The sequence below is a fragment of the Schistocerca gregaria genome, chromosome 2 (genome assembly GCF_023897955.1).
Source record: "Schistocerca gregaria isolate iqSchGreg1 chromosome 2, iqSchGreg1.2, whole genome shotgun sequence".
Taxonomy (NCBI): Eukaryota; Metazoa; Arthropoda; class Insecta; order Orthoptera; family Acrididae; genus Schistocerca; species Schistocerca gregaria.
In genome coordinates, this window is record NC_064921.1 from 847,035,872 (window position 1) to 847,055,821 (window position 19,950).

The 19,950-nt window shown below is 44.6% G+C and overlaps 1 protein-coding gene and 1 non-coding gene across 2 annotated transcripts in view; both read left to right on the top strand.

The window, feature by feature from the left end:
- Window positions 1-19,950, top strand: part of LOC126335203 (Usher syndrome type-1G protein homolog) — a 216,278-nt gene that overhangs the window by 167,331 nt on the left and 28,997 nt on the right. The window contains exons 3-4 of the mRNA XM_049998213.1: window positions 6,755-6,976; window positions 16,619-16,798. Coding sequence (XP_049854170.1) covers window positions 6,755-6,976; window positions 16,619-16,798 — 402 coding nt within the window. The remainder of the gene's footprint in view (window positions 1-6,754; window positions 6,977-16,618; window positions 16,799-19,950) is intronic.
- Trnas-cga (transfer RNA serine (anticodon CGA)) lies at window positions 16,468-16,542 on the top strand. The gene has a single exon. It is a non-coding gene; the product is annotated as a tRNA-Ser (tRNA).

The window sequence follows — 19,950 nt, forward strand, 5'->3', positions numbered from 1 at the left end:
TCTTCTCCTTAAAAATATAATTTTTATTTATTTTATATATTTAATTGTCTATCATGATCAGATCTGTCTTGGTGCGCTCATGTTGATGTATTATGAAAAAACCTACATTGCGAAAAACAAAAACAAATGTATTGAAGCACTTCGTCACATTTACAAAGATTACAACTTTCGCTAAAACAAATGAAGTGTTTTGAACCAATGACGATCCACAAACTCCATATTTCTGGTTAAATGGCAGACGTGATCGCAACGAAACAGACTGACAAAGTAAGAGATGTTGGTCAATCATCGGCCCCTGGCCTCTCAGCACATGATGTAATATTCCTGGCCTACTCTGTGCAGCCCCCAAGGATCAAATCGCGTTACATAACTTGTAGGAACATGAAACGTATTGACCTTGACGCTCTAACAGCCGATTGCTCAGAAATCTCATGGCATCAAATAATCAGAGAACCTACAATCGACGGCAAAATTAATGAACTTGGTGATAAACTCACTGCCCTCTATGACAAACATGCACCTGTGCGCACAGTCCGTGTAAGAAAATCTCCTGCTCCATGGCTGACAGCTGAATTACGTCAAATGATGACTAATAGGGATGCTGCCCACAGGCGTTTCAAGGCAGATCCGAAACCCGAACGTTTTGAAGAATATAGAAAGCTACGGAACAGAGTGAAACAATGCATTCGCAATGCCAAAATCAGGCACGCTCGCTCCCTCGTATGCAGCGATCTGACACCCACGACTCTATGGAAGAATCTCCGTAGCTTGGGGGTCGGAAAGGCAAAATCGGAAACTACTTTTCATGTGTCAGCTAACGAATTAAATGAATTCTTCTCTGCACCTCTGAATACCAGCACGGCTGATGATTTCCGTCCACAAGAATCCCCAAACAGGATAACTAACAACGATACCTTTCATCTAAAACATGTAACAACAAATACGGCAAGAAAAGCAATAATGAGAATCTCTTCTGATGCAATAGGCAACGACAGTATCGGTATAACCATGATTAAGAATGTTGCCGATATCTTAGTACCTGTCTTAACTGACATATTTAATTTTTCCCTCGTGAACGGAATATACCCCACTGCATGGAAAAGAAGCATAATTCGACCCATCCCTAAGGTCGAAAACCCGCAACTGCCTAGTGATTACCGACCAATTAGCATACTGCCTGCTGTTTCCAAAGCACTGGAATATATTGTTCATGACCAAATCACTGAACACTTGCATGAATTCAGTCTATATGACAAATTTCAATCCGGTTTCCGTAAACATCACAGCACAAACACTGCTCTAATTAAAGTAACTGATGACCTGAAATATGCCATCGACAATCGAAAGGCAACAATATTGACGCTACTGGACTTCAGCAAAGCTTTTGACACTGTTAACTTTGACATATTACTCAGAAAAATGCAACAGCTTAATTTCTCTGATAGTGCAATGAGATGGTTTGAAAGCTACTTAAAAGACAGACAGCAATGTGTTGTCTGCGCAAATGAAAAATCTTCCTGGAAACATGTTTCTTCGGGAGTGCCACAAGGATCAGTCTTAGGACCACTTTTGTTTTCTTTATATGTCAACGATATTTCGTCGGTTTTGTCCTCCTGTAAACATCATTTCTATGCCGACGACCTCCAGCTCTATCTCAGCGTCAGACCTGAAGACGTAAACACTGCAATCGCTCTGATGAATGATGATCTGTCTTCAGTAGTGACATGGGCGAAAAACCTGGGGCTTAAATTAAATGCAAAAAAGACGCAAGTAATCTTAATAGCCCATCAGAAATTAATAAGTTCAGATTTCCGCGAACGGCTACCTCCTATTCTGCTCGAAGGTACTCCAATACCATATCAGAAAACAGTGAAGAACTTGGGTGTAACTTTGGACGAGCATCTCAACTGGGCGGAGAATACAGTCGCAGTGTGCCGAAAAACGTCTGCTTGTCTCTATGCTCTCAAAAAGTTTCGGAACATATTCCCACAGGACTTGAAACGCCAGCTCGTGCAAGCACTCGTTCTACCGAACCTCCACTATTGTGATGTGATTCAACAAGGCATGAGTAGTGAAAACAAAAGACGGCTAGAGCTAACCATGAATGCCTGTGTGCGTTACACCTGCAACATTCGCCGATATGATCATGTTAGTGCTTCATACTCCGAGCTAGGGTGGCTGCGGCAGGACAAACTGCGTGACTACCACACTCTATGTCTACTTCACCGACTCCTCATCGCGCAAGCACCCCAGTACCTAGCTTCAGAGATTAAAATCCTGTCATACCATCATAATCGAAACACGAGGTCACTCTTATCTGGTATCCTAACTGTGCCCACTCACAAAACAAAAACTTTTGCAAACTCCTTCTCAGTTGCCGCTGTCCGCCTCTGGAACAAACTGCCCCTTACCTTGAGGAAAATTCAATCTCCTGTTGCTTTTAAGAAGAAGTTGAAGCATTTCCTACTATCATCCGCATAAAATTCTCCACAAAATTAATGTGCAAGGCAAATCCTCTCATCTGTCAAATAGCAAAGCTAGTGTCTCCTATCTTGCTATCTTGCTCCTCTTCATCTATCTCTATTAGACACGCAGTCTCCTTTTCCTTTATATTTTCCTTAATTATGTTTCATCATGTCTCTCTATTCTTCTCCTCGCTTCACCATGAGTCTCCCTCATACTCCCTGCTGCCAGCACTCCTATCTTAAATCTTTCTCTTCAATAATGTATTTTTCGAGGTGTACCTTTCTAATTGTTTATCTCACTTTTTGTATTAGATGTAGTTTAACATGCCTACTGAAACATATGACTGTAAAATAAGTAGAATGCCTGGTTAGATGTAAGAGAGGGCCTGATGGCCCTAATCTTGCCAGGTTAAATAAATAAATAAAATAAAAAAAAAATCTGGCTGTTTGCAGGCGTGGAATACGTAAACAGACAACTAATATTATTTGTGGTAATTAAGCTGAAGTAGCAATTGAATAATGTAGAAAGTTACCTCTTGTTAAAAATAGTATAAGGTAAGTATGAAATCGTCGTTGGTCTTTACATTGTATTTCGTTGGGACAAAGAATGAAATGAAAGAGTTTAGATCAGGAAAAATTTACAAGGAGAACAGATAAAACTGATGACATTGTTTTTACATCTGACATTTAGAACGATATATTTATTTGCACAGAATTTGGTTTAAATTAATGAGAAATTGAGGAACTGTCAATAAATAGCTCAAATAGAGGAACACTTGTATACAGTACAATAGTCGAATCTAAGAAGAGCAGATCGCATGAGTGAGGAAAGTTTTCTTAGAGTGAAGAAATATACCACTGACCTGGAATAGAAAAAGAAGTTTCCGCAGCCGTAACTTTTGGGCGCAGTGCTGTGTGGAAATAAAACGTTTACACTAAGGAAAAAGGAAAATCAAAACTGAAGGCATTGAAACGTCGTACAGTAAACTGTATTACGCAAACAGTTAAACTGTAAAGCTACGAGCTTCTAAGAGGAATAGGTGAGGAGCATAATTCATATCAAAAGTTGCAACAAGGATGGGTACATTAGTGAAGAGTATACTATGCTCGTTAATGTGGTTTAATCACAAACACTCCATACATTCATAAGGCAGAGTATAAGTCACTCTGAAGATGAAGTGGCACAATAATTTTACTTGTGTAGCTGTGGTCTTGTGATACATCCGTATACTTTAGAGTTTCATATCTTTCAAAGCGGCTTCTCCCAATTATTTTCTTTTTACTATTTTTTGACGTATCCCATCCACTTTTCAACCAAACTATATCCAGTTCTACATATAGGAAATTGTTGAACTACATGAAATGAAATCATCAAACTTCTCAACGGTTTGCGTTAGGACGTTCAACTGCACGTTTGGTTGCGGAGCTTAATGGGAATTAGTATGTGCATGCATGGTTTGGTTTAGCGACGAAGCCCATTTCATTTGGATGGGTTCGTCAATAAGCAAAATTAGCGCGTTTGGGGGACTGAGAATCCGCATTTCGCGATCGAGAAGTCTCTTCACTCTCAACGGGTGAAAATGGTTCAAATGGCTCTGAGCAGTATGGGACTTAACAGCTGAGGTCATCAGTCCCCTAGAACTTAGAACTACTGAAACCCAGCTAACCTAAGGACATCACACACACCCATGCCCGAGGCAGGATTCCAACCTGCGACCGTAGCGGTCACGCGGTTCCAGAATGAAACGCCTAGGACCGCTCGACCACCACGGCCGTCTCTCAACGGCTGACTGTGGTGTACAATGTCCAGTCACGGAATAATCGGTGCGATATTCCTTGATGGTACGGTGACTACCAAACGGTACAAGAAGGTTTTAGAAGATGATTTCATCCCCATTATCCAAAGTGCGACAAGATGTGGTTCATGCAAGACGAAGCTCGACCCCATCGAAGCAGGAGAGTGTTTGATGTCCTGGAGGAGCACTTTGGGGACCGCGTACTGGCTCTGTGGTACCCAGAGGCCACTGCCTTGTGCCGCTATATTCTCCGGATCTGGACACATGCGACTCCTTTTTGTGGGGCTATATTAAAGACAAGGTGTACAGCAATAGCCCTAAAACCATCGCTAACCTGAAAACAGCCATTCAGAAGGTCATCGACAGTACCGATGTTCCGACACTTCAGCGGGTCATGCAGAATTTCGCTATTCTTCAACGCCACATCATCGCCAATAATGGCGGGCATATTGAACGAGTCATAACGTAAATCCGAATATCAGTAGTGACGTTTACACGTCGAATAAAGTATGTGCATTCAGTATTTTGTAACTAATTTACGTTTATTTTTCATATACTTCGATAATTGTCACCCTGTAAATACTCCGCAAGCCGGACGGTACCCTGTACCACTATTAGTCATTTTCATTCCTGTTCCACTCACAAATGGATCTGGGGGAAAGATTGTCTATATGCCTCCACATCGCCCCAGTTTCTCGTATCTTATCTTCGTGGTCCTTAGGCGAAATGTATGTTGGCGGCAATAGAATAGTTCTGCAGTCAGCTTCAGATACCGGTTCTCTATATTTTCTCAATAGTGTCCCTCGTAAAGAATGTCGCCTTCCCTCCAGGTATAGCCATCTGAGTTCCCGAAGCATCTCCGTAATACTTGCGTTTTGTCCGAACCTACCGGTAAGAAATCTAGCAGCCCGCCTCTGAACTGCTTCATTGTATTCCGTCAATCCGCCATGCTGTGGATCCTGAACGCTCGACCAGTACTCAACAATAGATCACACTAGCTTCAAATTGAATGTATTGACATGCGGGATCCGCATGTTTTCTCCAATGTCGGCCTTTTGATAAGTTCTGTGCGAATGTCGGGTTTGTCTGAAGTTAATAGGATCCCTTGATTACTTGTGCCTCTGTATTCTTCAGTGTTGCACAGTGGACCAGAAGTATACTTAGATGTTAGACAATAAATGATTTACATCATTGGACAATGTGGTACTCATTGCTTTATACAAAACTATTATGAAGTTATTACAGACTAAAATATAATTTCTTAAGGCTTCAATTTTACCAATACTGATCCTGCTAATCGCAAGGTCTTACTACCTTCTCAGTGAGGGGAATTTGAAATCTTTATGCAGACATTAGTTTTATTGATATGTGACCTATTATCAGATTAGAAGTCAACAAATTTCGATTTTCCAGAAAAAAGGTTCCAACTACTCCTAGTGTACGTTTTACTCTACTTCGACCCTCATCAGTTACTTTGCTCTCCAAATAGCAAAACACATCGACTAATTTTAGCGTCTCATTTCCTTATCTAACTGCCTGAGCATCGCCTGATTTAATTCGATTATGTTCCAACACCCTTGTTTTGCTTTTGTTGATATTCATCTTGTATCTCATTTTCAACTGCATTTGCAAGTTCCTTGCCGTGTCTGACAAAATTACAGTGCCACTGGCAAATCTGAAATTTTTTTTTATCCGCTCCCTGAACTATAATTTCCTTTCCACATTCCCTCATGGTTTTCTTTACTGCTTATCCCATATACTGGCTGAACAATGTGGAATATAAACTACTGTACTTCTCAATCACTACCTTCCTATTATGTCCATCGGCTCTTATGTGTGCAGACTGGTTTATTTACAAATTGTAGATCAAATTTAGTCTCGGTATTTTTTCTGTGCTACCTTCAGAATTACAAAGAGTGGAGTGCAGTAAACATTGTCAACAGGTTTCTATAAATCTGTAACTGCTGTAAATTTACGTTTGTTGTTCTAAGGTAATTCGAAAGGTCAGTATTGCCTCATGTGTTCCTACGTTTCTCCAAAACTTAAACTGATCTTCCCCAAGGTCGGCTTCTATCAGTTTTTCCACTGATCTGTAAGTAATCGCTGTAGTATTTTGCAGTCATGAATTATTAAACTGATGATTCCGTAGTGTTCACACTTCTCAGCTCTTGCCTGTAGTGGAAATGGGATTACTAAATTCTGGGTGTATTTCATCTGTGCCATGTATCTTGTGTACCAGTTGGCGTGGTATTTCCTCCCGAGGACTTCAATACTTTTGAGGGAATGTCGTCCCCTGCAGGTGCCTTGCTTCAGATAAGGTCTGTAGAGTCCAGCGAGAATGGAAAACAAATCTAGTGGCGGCGACCCAAAGATATTTTCAGAACAACCAAATGCTTTGCAGTCCCAGCTACTGATCCAACCTACTCTAGGTGACGCGATGTTGTTCAGGACCCTTTCGAGTCCGACGCTGATGAGTTGTTTACCTGTTGTCAGGGGCGACGTGGACCGCTGCGACAACTTTGGCAACACGGCGCTGCACTTCGCGGCCGCGCGCGGGCACAAGGCGTGCGTCACCTTCCTCATCAACTGGGGCGCCAACCTCTGGGCCATGGACATCGACTTCCACACGCCCATGGAGTTGGCCGCCATGAACAACCGCGACGACATCGTGCGGCTGCTGGACAGTGCCACGGCCAAGGAGGAGGAGTCCAACACGTGAGTCCAGCTAGCCATCACCAGCTGACTGACCCACTGAACAATTCTACTCGGTCATTCTGTAACATATGATTTTCTGGCTGTGCCTGTATGCTGTTCCTATTTGCTGTTTGGATATCAGGGCCAGTTTCCGGTTGACAGGGTAAGGGAGCTTTGTTTATCTTACGGATTATGGGTTAGTTCTTCAGGAGTCCTCCGTAGTGGCTGATGGTCTGGGCACGCTTTTTTGATGAGGGCCGAGTAATTTTCTGATAAAGGCCGGTGTTTCCCAACATGATCCTTTTTGTGGACGGTCAAGATGTAACTTTATCTTAAATGCAATCTTGATAAGGGCACTGGACTTTGTGTTCTTTGATTCTTATAGCAAGGAGGTGAAAGTTCAAGTGGATAGCTACTGTGGGACTCTGATGATCGCTCAAGGCACCTGGACCCAGTGTTAATGCACAGGAACTACTGATCCAGCATATTCTAGGTGATGTGGTGTGGGTCACAGGGCATCTATTTTTTCCATGAGCTGGTGTTTGTGTCAGATGATGCTTTCCTGGTTCAAATGGCTCTGAGCACTATGGGACTTAACATCTGTGGTCATCAGTCCCCTAGAACTTAGAACTACTCAAACCTAACTAACCTAAGGACATCACACACATCCATGTCCGAGGCAGGATTCGAACCTGCGACCGTAGCAGTCGCGCGGCTCCGGACTGAGCACCTAGAACCGCTCGGCCACCGCGGCCGGCGATGCTTTCCTGGATGGTTTTTTAAGGTCTTCATGTAGTTCGCCTATTCTTGCCCACTTTGGTGCCACCGTAATGAGTCAGGGATACCGATTTTGCCAAGTGTGGATGGTTTTCAAATTAGAGGGTCTGGTTGTCCTCCAATATGCAACAACCATATGAAACAGCTGGGGGGGGGGGGGGAGGCCTACGTATTGACCTTCATCTACGAGCTGCCCAGCACGCAGTATAGTTGGCGGATGAATTGTAAAGTCTTGATCCTCGCAACTTGTACACACAGCTTAAAAAGTATCTTGAATGTGTCCCCGAGGTGCTTGACCTGATTGCTCCATAGAATTTCCTGACAGTGAAAATTCAGCCTGTCTCTCAAACCCGGGTGGCAACGGGTAAACATCAACTCTCTAGTCTGTTTTGATAGTAATTTATTTACCTTGGCCCAATATTTTACCGTTTTCCAATATTCGTTGGAAAGAAACTTCTGAAAGTCCTGGAGGAAGAAGCACCATACTGAAGAGGTATCAGTGAGGACAGGAAACAGCTAATGAAAATGCCTGGATCATGCACTTGTTTCCGATTGGCTAAGAAGCACTGGGCCCGCTCATGCCCGCACTTGCATGCTTACCATCACAAAATGTTCTGCTATCAGCTCTATGAAAGGATTAGTATTTCTGCCGAGGAGTCACAGGACAGAAGATTCTCATGTTCTCTGTAGATCTAGATGCGATCACCCACTAAGATGGCCCCATACAGGATATTACAGACAAAAAGTGGTTGAAGAATAGCAGTTATACGACAGAGGGATAAAAGTGCCACGACAAGCGACGTCGAAAAAAAGAAAGCCCTGTCTGCACGGTTTGTACGGCTACTGGCGAATTTGTGTTGCCAGCTGCCACAGTTCATGAATAGATGTTAAAGGTATGTTACCAGTGGGTAGTTGGCGCCGATCGACGATGTTTCCTGGATCAGTTACAGCGTCCTCGTTCCTGTAACAAACAAAGGCCGTCATCAGAAAGGTCAATTTCACCATAAAATCGGCCTTGTAGAATGCAGTGGATGTTTTGTTTGCCGTTGTGTATGTGTGTGTGTGTGTTCAACTTTCTTTCTCGTAGTCGGGCGGTAGGCTGTGTAAGCGCAACGAGGCGGAGCCAGTCAGATTTGCTCAAATGCTGGGCTCGCCGATATTTCGTTGTCAGTGTGCTTAGTCTGAGCTTGCCATAGGATAAGACCACTGAAAAAATTGTGATTGTGCAAAAGAGAGACGTTGCACATGCGGACACCCTCTCGCTTCTCTCACCCTCATCCAACACAAAAAAAAACACAACAATACCCACACGCACACACACACACACACACACACACACACACACACACACACACACACACACACCAATAGAGACACCTACACTTACTAGACACACTTAAACATACAACTCTCACACTTCGCGAAGGGAAGGTGCCATTGTGCCCGAAGGAAACAAAAACTTATCCAGCCGGCCCGAGTGGCCGTGCGGTTCTAGGCGCTACAGACTGGAACCGAGCGACCGCTATGGTCGCAGGTTCGAATCCTGCCTCGGGCATGGATGTGTGTGATGTCCTTAGGTTAGTTAGGTTTAATGAGTTCTAAGTTCTAGGCGACTGATGACCTCAGAAGTTACGTCGCATAGTGCTCAGAGCCATTTGGACCAAACTTATCCAGTTAGGCGATTTAGCTTGCCCTTCGTTGTCTCCAGCCAACAATGCCATACGACTTTATTTCCTTCACTATTAGTTATGACAACGCGGTATTTCACTTATCGAGCAATTATGTCGGTTACAGGGGTTGTGTGTTAATATTGTCATTCCGAGTCTTGGAATGATGTATCACTCATGAAAGGAAAGAAGGAAGAAAGAAAGGGAGAAGGGAAGGAAGAGACCCGTCGACATCGACGTCATTAGAGACTTTGTAAGCTACGTCCTTTGTTGATGAACTACCTTTCTTGAGGATTCTTCAGTGAATCTGAATATGGCATTTGCCTTCCCACCATATGCGTACTACCCAATGTTTTATGGAATTAGCTGATTCCAGTAATTGTTCTACAGTCGTGTAGTCACACAATAAAGGCTCTTCCGCGTAAAGGCAATACGTTACATATGTTTACGCAGACGGTCAATTCACACTCCTGCACCAATAATCGAACCTCCGCAGGTCTTCCTGCATTTCACTACAATTTTCTACCGCTGCGACTTCTCTGTACACAACAGCATGGAACTTCCGATGGTCTCGTACTGTGTCATTAATAAATAACGTGAATAGTATTCCCTTGGGGCACATCCGAAGACACTTTTATGTCGGAAGACTTCTCTCCATTGAGAAATACAGTGAAGCGCCAAAGAAACCGTTATAGGCATACATATTCAAATACAGAGAAATGCAAACAGGCAGGATACGGCGCTGCGGTCGGCAACACCTATATAAGACAAATGTCTGGCGCAGTTGTTAGATCGGTTACTGCTGCTGCAATGGCAGGTTATCAAGATTTAAGTGAGTTCGAACTTGGTGTTATAGTCGGCTCACGAGCGATGGGACACTGCATCTCTGAGGTAGCGATGAAGTGGGGATTTTCCCGTACGATCATTTCACCATTGTACCATGAATATCAGGAAACCGATAAAACATCAAATCTCCGACATCGCTGCGGCCGGAAAAATATCCTGCAAGAGCGGGACCAACAACGAGTGAAGCGAATCGCACAGTGTGACAGAAGTGAAACCCTTCCGAAAGTGGCTGCAGATTTCAATGCTGGGCCATCAACAAGCGTCGCCGGCCGATGTGACCGAGCGGTTCTAGGCGCTTCAGTCTGGAACCCCGCGACCTGCCTCGGGCATGGACGTGTATGATCTTCTTAGGTTAGTTAGGTGGAGTAGTTCTAAGTTCTAGGGGACCTCAGATGTTAAGTTCCATAGTGCTCAGAGCCATTTGAACCATTTGATCCGACAAGCGTCATCGCGCGAACCATTCAACGGAACATCATCGATGTGGGGTTTCGGAGCCTGAGGCCCACTCGCGTACCCTTGATGTCTGCACGACACAAAGTTTTACGCCCTGCCTGGGCCCGTCAACATCGGCATTGGACTGTTGATGACTGGAAACATGTTGCCTGGTTGGACGAGTCTCGTTTCAAATTGTATCGAGCAAATGGACGTGTACAGGTGTGGAGACAACCTCATGAATGCATGGACCTTGCACGCCAGCAGGGGACTGTTCAAACTGGTGGAGGCTCTGTAATGGTGTGTGATGTATGCAATTGGAGTGATATGGGACCCCTGATACGTCCAGATACGATTCTGACAGGTGACACGTACGTAAGCATCCTGTTTGATCATCTGCATCCATTCGTGTTCCTTGTGCTTTCCGACGGACTTGACAATTCTAGCAGGACAATGCGACACCCCACACGTCCAGAATTACTACAGGATGGCTCGAGGAACACTCGAACACAGTTGAAACACTTACGCTGGCTACCAAACTCCCCAGACATGAACATTATTGAGCATATCTGGGATGCCTTGAAACGTGCTGTTCAGAAGAAATCTCGTGCTCTTATTGATTTATGCATAGCCCAGCAGGACTCATGGTGTCATTTCCCTCCAGCACTACTTCAGAGCCGGCCGGGACGGCTGAGCGGTTCTAGGCGCTACGGCCTGGAACCGCGCGACCGCTACGGTTGCAGGTTCGAATCCTGCCTCGAGCATGGACGTGTGTGATGTCCTTAGGTTACTTAAGTGTAAGTAGTTCTAAGTAATAGGGGACTGATAACCTCAGAAGTTAAGTCCTGTAGTGCTCAGAGCCGTTTGAACCATTTCAACTACTTGAGATATTAGTCGAGTCCATGCCACGTCGTGTTGCGGCACTTCCGCGAGCTGGCGGCGGCCCTACACTATATTAGGCAGTTGTACCAGTTTCTTTGGCTCTTCATTGTACATGCTGTGTTCTGTTTGCTGGAATCTCTACAACGCAATAACACAGTTGATGTAATAGCCCCTTCGCTCGAATATTGCTCATTAGGCGGCAGGGCGGAACTGTATCGAACGCCACACGGAAGTCAAGGAACAATGATGACCAGAAAAGAACTTAATATGCTGAAGAAACAAACAACTGTATCGGCACGGCTCGCGGCTTTGGCCGTCCCACCGAGTGCGTCCGACGGGGAAAGCGAGAGCGGCGCACAGTGGAGCTGCGGTGGGAGCGTTTCTCCAGCATCTCCGTGTGGGGGCGGGCAGCTCGTTTGCGTTTTCCGTAGTTTGCGCCTCGCGCGCCACAAATCGTGTTTAGTCTACGCACTCCGCTCTCCACTCCTGCTTTAATTAATCTCGCGAGGTCCTTTTTCCGGCTCACTTCGTGCTTCTTTGTTGCGCGTCTTTCTCCGGAACTCTGAACTGGGCAATGTTCCTACTAACGGCTGAGAGTCTTTGCAAAGACAGCCTCTTGAGTAGCGCTGTAAAAATATCGACTACAGTTTGTATCGTATACCTTCGGTATTATCGAGACTCATTGAAACGTTCGTTTCGTCCGCGCCTCGCAGCTTCCGAGGCTTCGCGCGAGATCACATTTCACGTACTTTCGGCGATGTGCAACGCGCGACACAAATTACGCGCCGTACTGCTCAACGCATTTACACTGAGGAGACGCAGGTCATGGGACAGCGATACAGATGTCGTCGTATAGCGTACACAAGGTACACTACTGGCAGATAAGATGCCTGTCATCTCGACTGATAGTCATACGAGGCCGTTGGAATCCAGCACGGCGTTCCGTATTACCCTTCTGGACCCACCGATTCTGCTGACAGTCATTCGATCTCGACCAACGCAAGCAGCAATGTCGCGATACGATAAACCGCAATCGCGATAGGCTACAATTCGACTTTTATCAAAGTCGGAAACTTGATGGTACGCATTTCTCCTCCTTACACGAGGCATCACAACAACGTTTCGCCAGGCAACGCTGGTCAACTGCTGTTTGTGTATGAGAAATTGGTTGGAAACTTTCCTCATGTCAGCACGTTGTACGTGTCGCCACCGGCGCCACCCTTGTGTAAATGCTCTGAAAAGCTAATCATTTGCACGTCACAGCATTTTCTTCCTGTCAGTTAAATTTCGCGTCTGTTGCACGTCATCTTCGTGGTGTAGCAATTTTAATGGCCAGTAGTATATACTTTCTGTGTTGTATAAGTCTTTCTAATATACAGCCGATAGATAAAATAAAGTGAACAGTGGCATAATGGGATGGTTATGTTTGACGGTCAACAACGCAGGTGAGCCATTTGTCGCGCTGGACTGTGCGTGTTCAGTACGGACTGGGCATCAGAGCAGGTTCTTAACGGGTAGTGCGCACTTCGTATTTGCATTCATAGGCCGAGGTCGACGTGCAATGAAAGACCTAAAAGAGTTCCAAAGAGATCAGATTGTGGGGGCCCGATTAGCTAGAGCATCAGTAACCATGACAGCCAACTTACTGAACGTTTTAAGAGCGACTGTTTCTACAGTCACGACAGCGTATCCAAAATATGGAAAGACATCATCGTGTGATCGTAATAGTGGTTGCAAATCAAAATTAACCGACAGACATCGTCGAACGCTAACGCGAATTGTGTCCAAACAACACAAAATTAAGGCGGCTAAAGTGACTGCAGAGCTCAATAGCCGTCTTCGAGACCCCATGTCTATCGACACTATCCGCCAAGAATTCCATAAATCGAATATCCATAGACGAGCTGCTATACCGAAACCATTAGTGACGACAACCAACGCAAAGAAGCATAAAACATGCTATAAGGAGCATGAATCCTGGACGGCTGATTAGTGGAAACACGTCATATGGTCCGATGAGTCAACGTTTTAGTTCTTTCTGACATCGGGCCGGGTTTACGTCCGAAAAGTGCCAAAAGAGTCCCACAGTCCTGATTGCCTGATTCCAACGGTTAAGCATGGAAGTGCAACTGTGATGGTGTGGCAGCCATATCATGGTATTCTACTGGTCCCAACAATGCTCTCAAAGGCCGTGTTGCTGCCAACGATTACGTGAACGTTTTACCTGATAGGTGCACCCCACGATTCAAATGTTCTTCCCCAGCAGTGATGCCATATTTCAGGACGATAATGCACCCATTCACATAGCGAGGACGGGCTGGAGCATGCAACTGAACTGCAGTGTCTTCCCTGGCCAGCACAGTCCCCGGACTTGAACATTATCTAACCCTTGTGGGCGGTATTGGAGCGCAGACTCCGGAACAGTTTTCCGCCTCCCTCGTCTCTACAAGAGCTACGAGAGACGTTTGAAAAGTCCATGCAAAAATAAAAACTACTTTCATGTTAAGGGTAAACCTTTTTTATTTTTCGACATATGCTCCTTTTAGACTCGTAAAGTTCGTACTGCGCTGTTCTAATTTGTTGATCCCTTCCGAATAATAGGAATTGTCCAAGTCTGCAAAATAGCTATTAGTTGCTGCAATCACCTCCTCGTTTGAATAAAATCTTTGTCCCGCCAGCCATTTCTTCATATTGGGGAACAAATAGTAGTGCGAGGGAGCCAAGTCTGGAGAATAGGGGGGGATGTGAAACGAGTTGGAATATTATTTCCAATAATTTTGTGACCACAAGTGCTGAAGTGTGTGCTGGTGCGTTGTCGTGATGGAAAATGAATATTTTGCGGTCCAATCGCCGGCGTTTTTCTTGCAGCTCGATTTTCAAACGGTCCAATAACGATGAATACTATGCACCTATAACAGTTTTACCCTAAGTGACTTCGAACGTAGACAAATTGTTGGTGCTGGTATGGCGTGTGCTCCTGTAACCACGTGAGCCTAAGTATTTGGTGTTTCAAGAGGCACCATAACGATGATTTAAACTGCATACAGGAAAAGCGGAAAAACATCATCCGCTAAGTCACAAAGTGGACAAAAGTGTGTGTTGAGTGATCGTGACAAACGGTCATTGAAGGGGATTGTGACGAAAAATATGGTGTCAACAGCTGCGAAAGTCACTAAAGAACTGAATGTCGCACTCACTAACCATAAACCATAAACAACACGAAAGGAGCTCTATAAGAAGGGAACTGCAGGGAGAGCTTGAATTCCAAAACCACTTGCCTGTGATCCAAATACCGGTAACATGAAAAAAAATTGCCAGAGCCGTAAAACTTGAACTTTGGAGCAATGGGAGAAAGCTTTTTGGTCGGATGAGTCTTGTTACACACTGTTTCCAGCTTCTGGCCGAGTTTGCGTCCCAGGAGTGAATCATGGAGATGATTCGGTGATTTGGGCAGCCATATCATGGTATGTCATAGGCACCACGGTTACGCTCCAAGGTCGCATTATCAAGTGACTGTTTTGGCTGAGCTGGTCCATCCCATGGTGCAATATTTGTAGTATTTGCTCCCTAATGGCGATGCTGCGTTTCATGACGAAAGGGGCCATGCTCACACAGCTCGCATCGTCCCGGACCGGTTTTGTGCGACAAAGGATGAAGTGTCGCATCTCCATTGGGCACTACAGCCACTAGATTTCAATATTATTGGGCTGTTGTGGTTCGGAGAGAACGGTGCGTGATCGCTATCCACTTCGATCACCATTGCCTTAACTTGCCACCGTTTTGCAGGAAAAAGTTGTGTAAGGGTGTCTCGAAAACTATGCAGGACCTGTATTTATCCGTTCTGAGGTGACTGGAAGCTGTTTTGAATGCCAACAATCTTCCTACACCTTATTAGGCATGGTAATGTGTTGTGTTTTTGGTGTTTCCGTCGTTTTCTCCACCCCCTGCATGAACTGTGTTTTGAAAAATGTCTCTGGATTTTTATTAAGTGGTGTATTGTTTGTGTACAATAATGAATTTGAAACTTCCTGGCAGATTAAAACTGTGTGCCCGACCGAGACTCGAACTCGGGACCTTTGCCTTTCGCGGGCAAGTGCTCCACCAACTCTCTCTCTCTTTTTTTTTTTTTTTTTTTTTTTTTTTTTTTTTTTTTTTTTTTTTTTTTTTTTTTGTAATCTCATTTTGTTCGTTTCAGTTGTTCGTGGCGGACGTCACCTGACGCCCACTGAAGTTCGTTACTGATCCATTCACTCAGTTTCTTTTTTTACGGAGGGCAGCTAACCCTCTGACCGAACACGCTGAGCTACCGTGCCGGCTACCAACTGAGCTACCGAAGCACGACTCACGTCCGGTACTCACAGCTTTACTTCTGCCAGTATCCGTCTCCAACCTTCCAAACTTTACAGAAGCTCTTCTGCGAACCTTGCAGAACTAGCACTCCTGAAAGAAAGGATATTGCGGAGACATGGCTTAGCCACAGCCTGGGGGATGTTTCCAGAATGGAAAGGAGTGCTAGTTCTGCATGTTTCGCAGAAGAGCTTCTGTAAAGTTTGGAAGGTAGGAGACGGATACTGGCAGAAGTAAAGCTGTGAGTACCGGGCGTGAGTCGTGCTTCGGTAGCTCAGTTGGTGAGCACTTGCCCGCGAAAGGCAAAGGTCCCGAATTCGAGTCTCGGTCGGGCACACAGTTTTAATCTGCCAGGAAGTTTCATATCAGCGCACACTCCGCTGCAGAGTGAAAATCTCATTCTGGAAACATCCCCCAGGCTGTGGCTAAGCCATGTCTTCACAGTATCCTTTCTTTCAGGAGTGCTAGTTGTGCATGTTTCGCAGAAGAGCTTCTGTAAAGTTTGGAAGGTAGGAGACGGATACTGGCAGAAGTAAAGCTGTGAGTACCGGACGTGAGTCGTGCTTCGGTGGCTCAGTTGGTAGAGCACTTGCCCGCGAAAGGCAAAGGTCCCGAGTTCGAGTCTCGGTCGGGCACACAGTTTTAATCTGCCAGGAAGTTTCATATCAGAGTGAAAATCTCATTCTGGAATAATGAATTTGTTTGTGTTCAGGAAATTGGTGGAGACGAAGAAGAAGAAGGCCCAGAAGGCAGCGGACAAGCTGGTCCGCAGCTACACGAAGGTGCAGAAGGAAACCCGCAAGCAAGCTGAGAAGGAGCAGCGGCGCCTCGCCAAAGAGAGGAAGCGCATGCAAGAGGACGGCGTCCCCATCGTGTCCAACATGCCACACAGGTGAGTTCACTGCTTCAGCTTTGCAAACCCCCCACTGGTTTATGCGACTGCCAACAATGGAGACATCCCCACCTCACTGCTAAACCCAATGACACACCGAAGACCCCACTGTCAGAAGGGGTGCCAACAGTGGAGACCTTCCCACTTCATCGCTATAGCTGCACAAAGCCCCCACTGTCACTGGGAGTGCCAACAACAGAGATATTAAACTTCCTGGCAGATTAAAACTGTATGCCGGACCGAGACTCAAACTTGGGACCTTTGCCTTTCGCGGGCAAGTGCTCTACCATCTGAGTTAACCAAACACGACTCACGCCCCGTCCTCGCAGCCTTACTTCCGCCAGTACCTCGTCTCCTACTTTCCAAACTTCACAGAAGTTCTCCTGCGAACCTTGCAGATCTAGCACCCCTGGAAAAAGGATATTGCAGAGACATGGTTTTTCAGCAGCCTGTGGTATGTTTCCAGAATGAAGTTTGGAAAGAGGGGAGACGAGGTACTGGTGGAGGTAAGGCTGTGAGGACGGGGCGTGAGTCGTGCTTGCGTAGCCCAGATGGTAGAGCATTTGCCCGCGAAAGGCAAAGGTCCTGAGTTCGAGTCTCGGTCCGGCACACAGTTTTAATCTGCTAGGAAGTTTCACCTCAGTCCACACTCCACTGCAAAGTGGAAATCTCATAATGGAGATATTCCCACCTCACTCCTGTAGCTGCATCGAGCCTTCGCCAGTACACGGAGTCCCAACAACTGAAACATCCCCACCCTGTCCAATACACCAACTGCTGACTACATTACGAACTTCCATCGCTCTAGTAGCTATCATTATTTTACAGTTAATTAATTATGTACTGTAGCAGGCAGCTGTCATTATAAAATACTGTCTGGTCTATGCTGCACAGGAAACACAACTTATATCATTTGCAGAAGGCACCATAGATTCATAGGTGCCACTATTTAGCTGATGTGGTACTTGTGGAGTGATAATGTACATCCATACTCTGCAAACTACAGTGAAGAGCATAGCATTGCGTACTTCCATTCTACCAGTTATTAAGGCTTCTTCCTGTCCAATTCACGTGCAGAGCACAGGGATAATGATTATTTAAATGCCTCTGTATGTGCTGGAATTAATCTACTCCTGTGTCTGCCAAACTGTGTTCTGTGGGTCACTTGTGCGTCATAGGAAGCAAACAGGTGCCCCGTGAAAAACTATTAATAACATGGCTTTCTTTCTGTGTTATTAGTTATGATTTAAAACTGAATTAATGACTGAAAGAAAACAGTTTTTTCCAGTTTTTAAAAATATTTTTAATTCTATTAACCTTCAAAATAAACAGGTTGTTCTGTCAAACTACCAGTATCCGCAAGTGTTCTGTTAGAGGAAAAGTTTGGGAATCCTTGCTCTAATCTTATCTTTGCAACCCCTACAAGTTTGATACGTAGGTGATTGTACTATATTCCTAGATTCAGCACTTAAAGCTGGGTCTTGGAGCTTTGTATGTAGATTTTCATGGCACCGGTTGCATCTATCTTCAGGCATCTGCCATTTCTGATGTTTGGCATCCCCATGACATTCTCCTGTAGATCAAACAAAACTGTAAAAATTTGTGCTCCACTTCTCTGTGTAGGTTCAATATCCCCTGTTAGTCCTGTTTGTTATTATGGGTCCCACACACTTGGGCTGTATTCTAGTAAGGGTCCTTTGCATTTCCCTAGTATTCTATCAATGAACCGAAATCTGCGAGCCACTTTACTGCAGCTGAGCCTATGTGATCGTTGCATTTTCGTAACGCTACAAATTACTACACCCAGGTATTTATGTGCATTGACTGACTCCAATTGCGACTCTATATTTTAGTCATTGTTGTTGTTGTTGTTGTGGTCTTCAGTCCTGAGACTGGTTTGATGCAGCTCTCCATGGTACTCTATCCTGTGCAAGCTTCTTCATCTCCCAGTACTTACTGCAACCTATATCCATCTGTTTAGTGTATTCACTAAATTGGTGATCCCTTGATGCCTCAGAACATGTCCTACCAACCGATACCTTCTTCTAGTCAAGTTGTGCCAAAAACTCCTCTTCTCCCCAATTCTGTTCAATACCTCATCACTAGTTATGTGATCTACCCATCTAATCTTCAGCATTCTTCTATAGCACCACATTTCGAAAGCTTCTATTCTCTTCTTGTCGAAACTATTTATCGTCCATGTTTCACTTCCATACATGGCTACACTCTATACAAATACTTTCAGAAATGACTTCCTCACACTTAAATCAATACTCGATGTTAACAAATTTCTCTTCTTCAGAAACGCTTTCCATTTTAAATCCTCTCTACTTCGACCATCATCAGTTATTTTGCTCCCCAAATAACAAAACTCCTTCACTACTTTAACTGTCTCATTTCCTAATCTAATTCCCTCAGCATCACCCGACTTAATTCGACTACATTCCATTATCTTCGTTTTGCTTTTGTTGATGTTCATCTTATACCCTCCTTTCGAGACACTCTCCATTCCGTTCAACTGCTCTTCCAAGTCCTTTGCTGTCTCTGACAGAATTACAATGTCATCGGCGAACCTCAAAGTTTTTATTTCTTCTCCATGGGTTTTAATACCTACTACGAACTTTAGTCATAGGTTGCTATTTGTTTTCGTTTTGTGAAGAGTATAATTTTACATTGGTGAATATGTATAGCAAGTTTCCAATCATTGCACCACTTTTAAACAGTATCAAGAACCAGATGAATAGTTGTGAGGGTTTTTCCAGGCGATACTTCATCACAGACAATTGAATTGCCTGCTTCCCTGGGGCACCTCTGAAGTTAGTTCTTCATCTACCCTACCAAAAAATCCTCAATCCAGTCCTAAATTTCGCTTGATATTCCATACAATCATCTTTCCAATTATATGTAAAGGTGTGGTCCTAAGGCAAATGCTTTTTGGAAATCCAGAAACACTGCATCTACCTGGCTGCCATGATCCATGGCTTTCAGGATGTCACGTGAGGAAAGCGTGAGTTGAGTTTCACTTGATAAATGTTTTCGGAATCCATGCAGATTGGTGTGGTTGGTGCTCTTTGCCTGCCGAGGTGAAGCATGCCCACCAAAACTTATAACCTCATTACTCATTATTTGTTAAATAAAACGTCAAATATCTA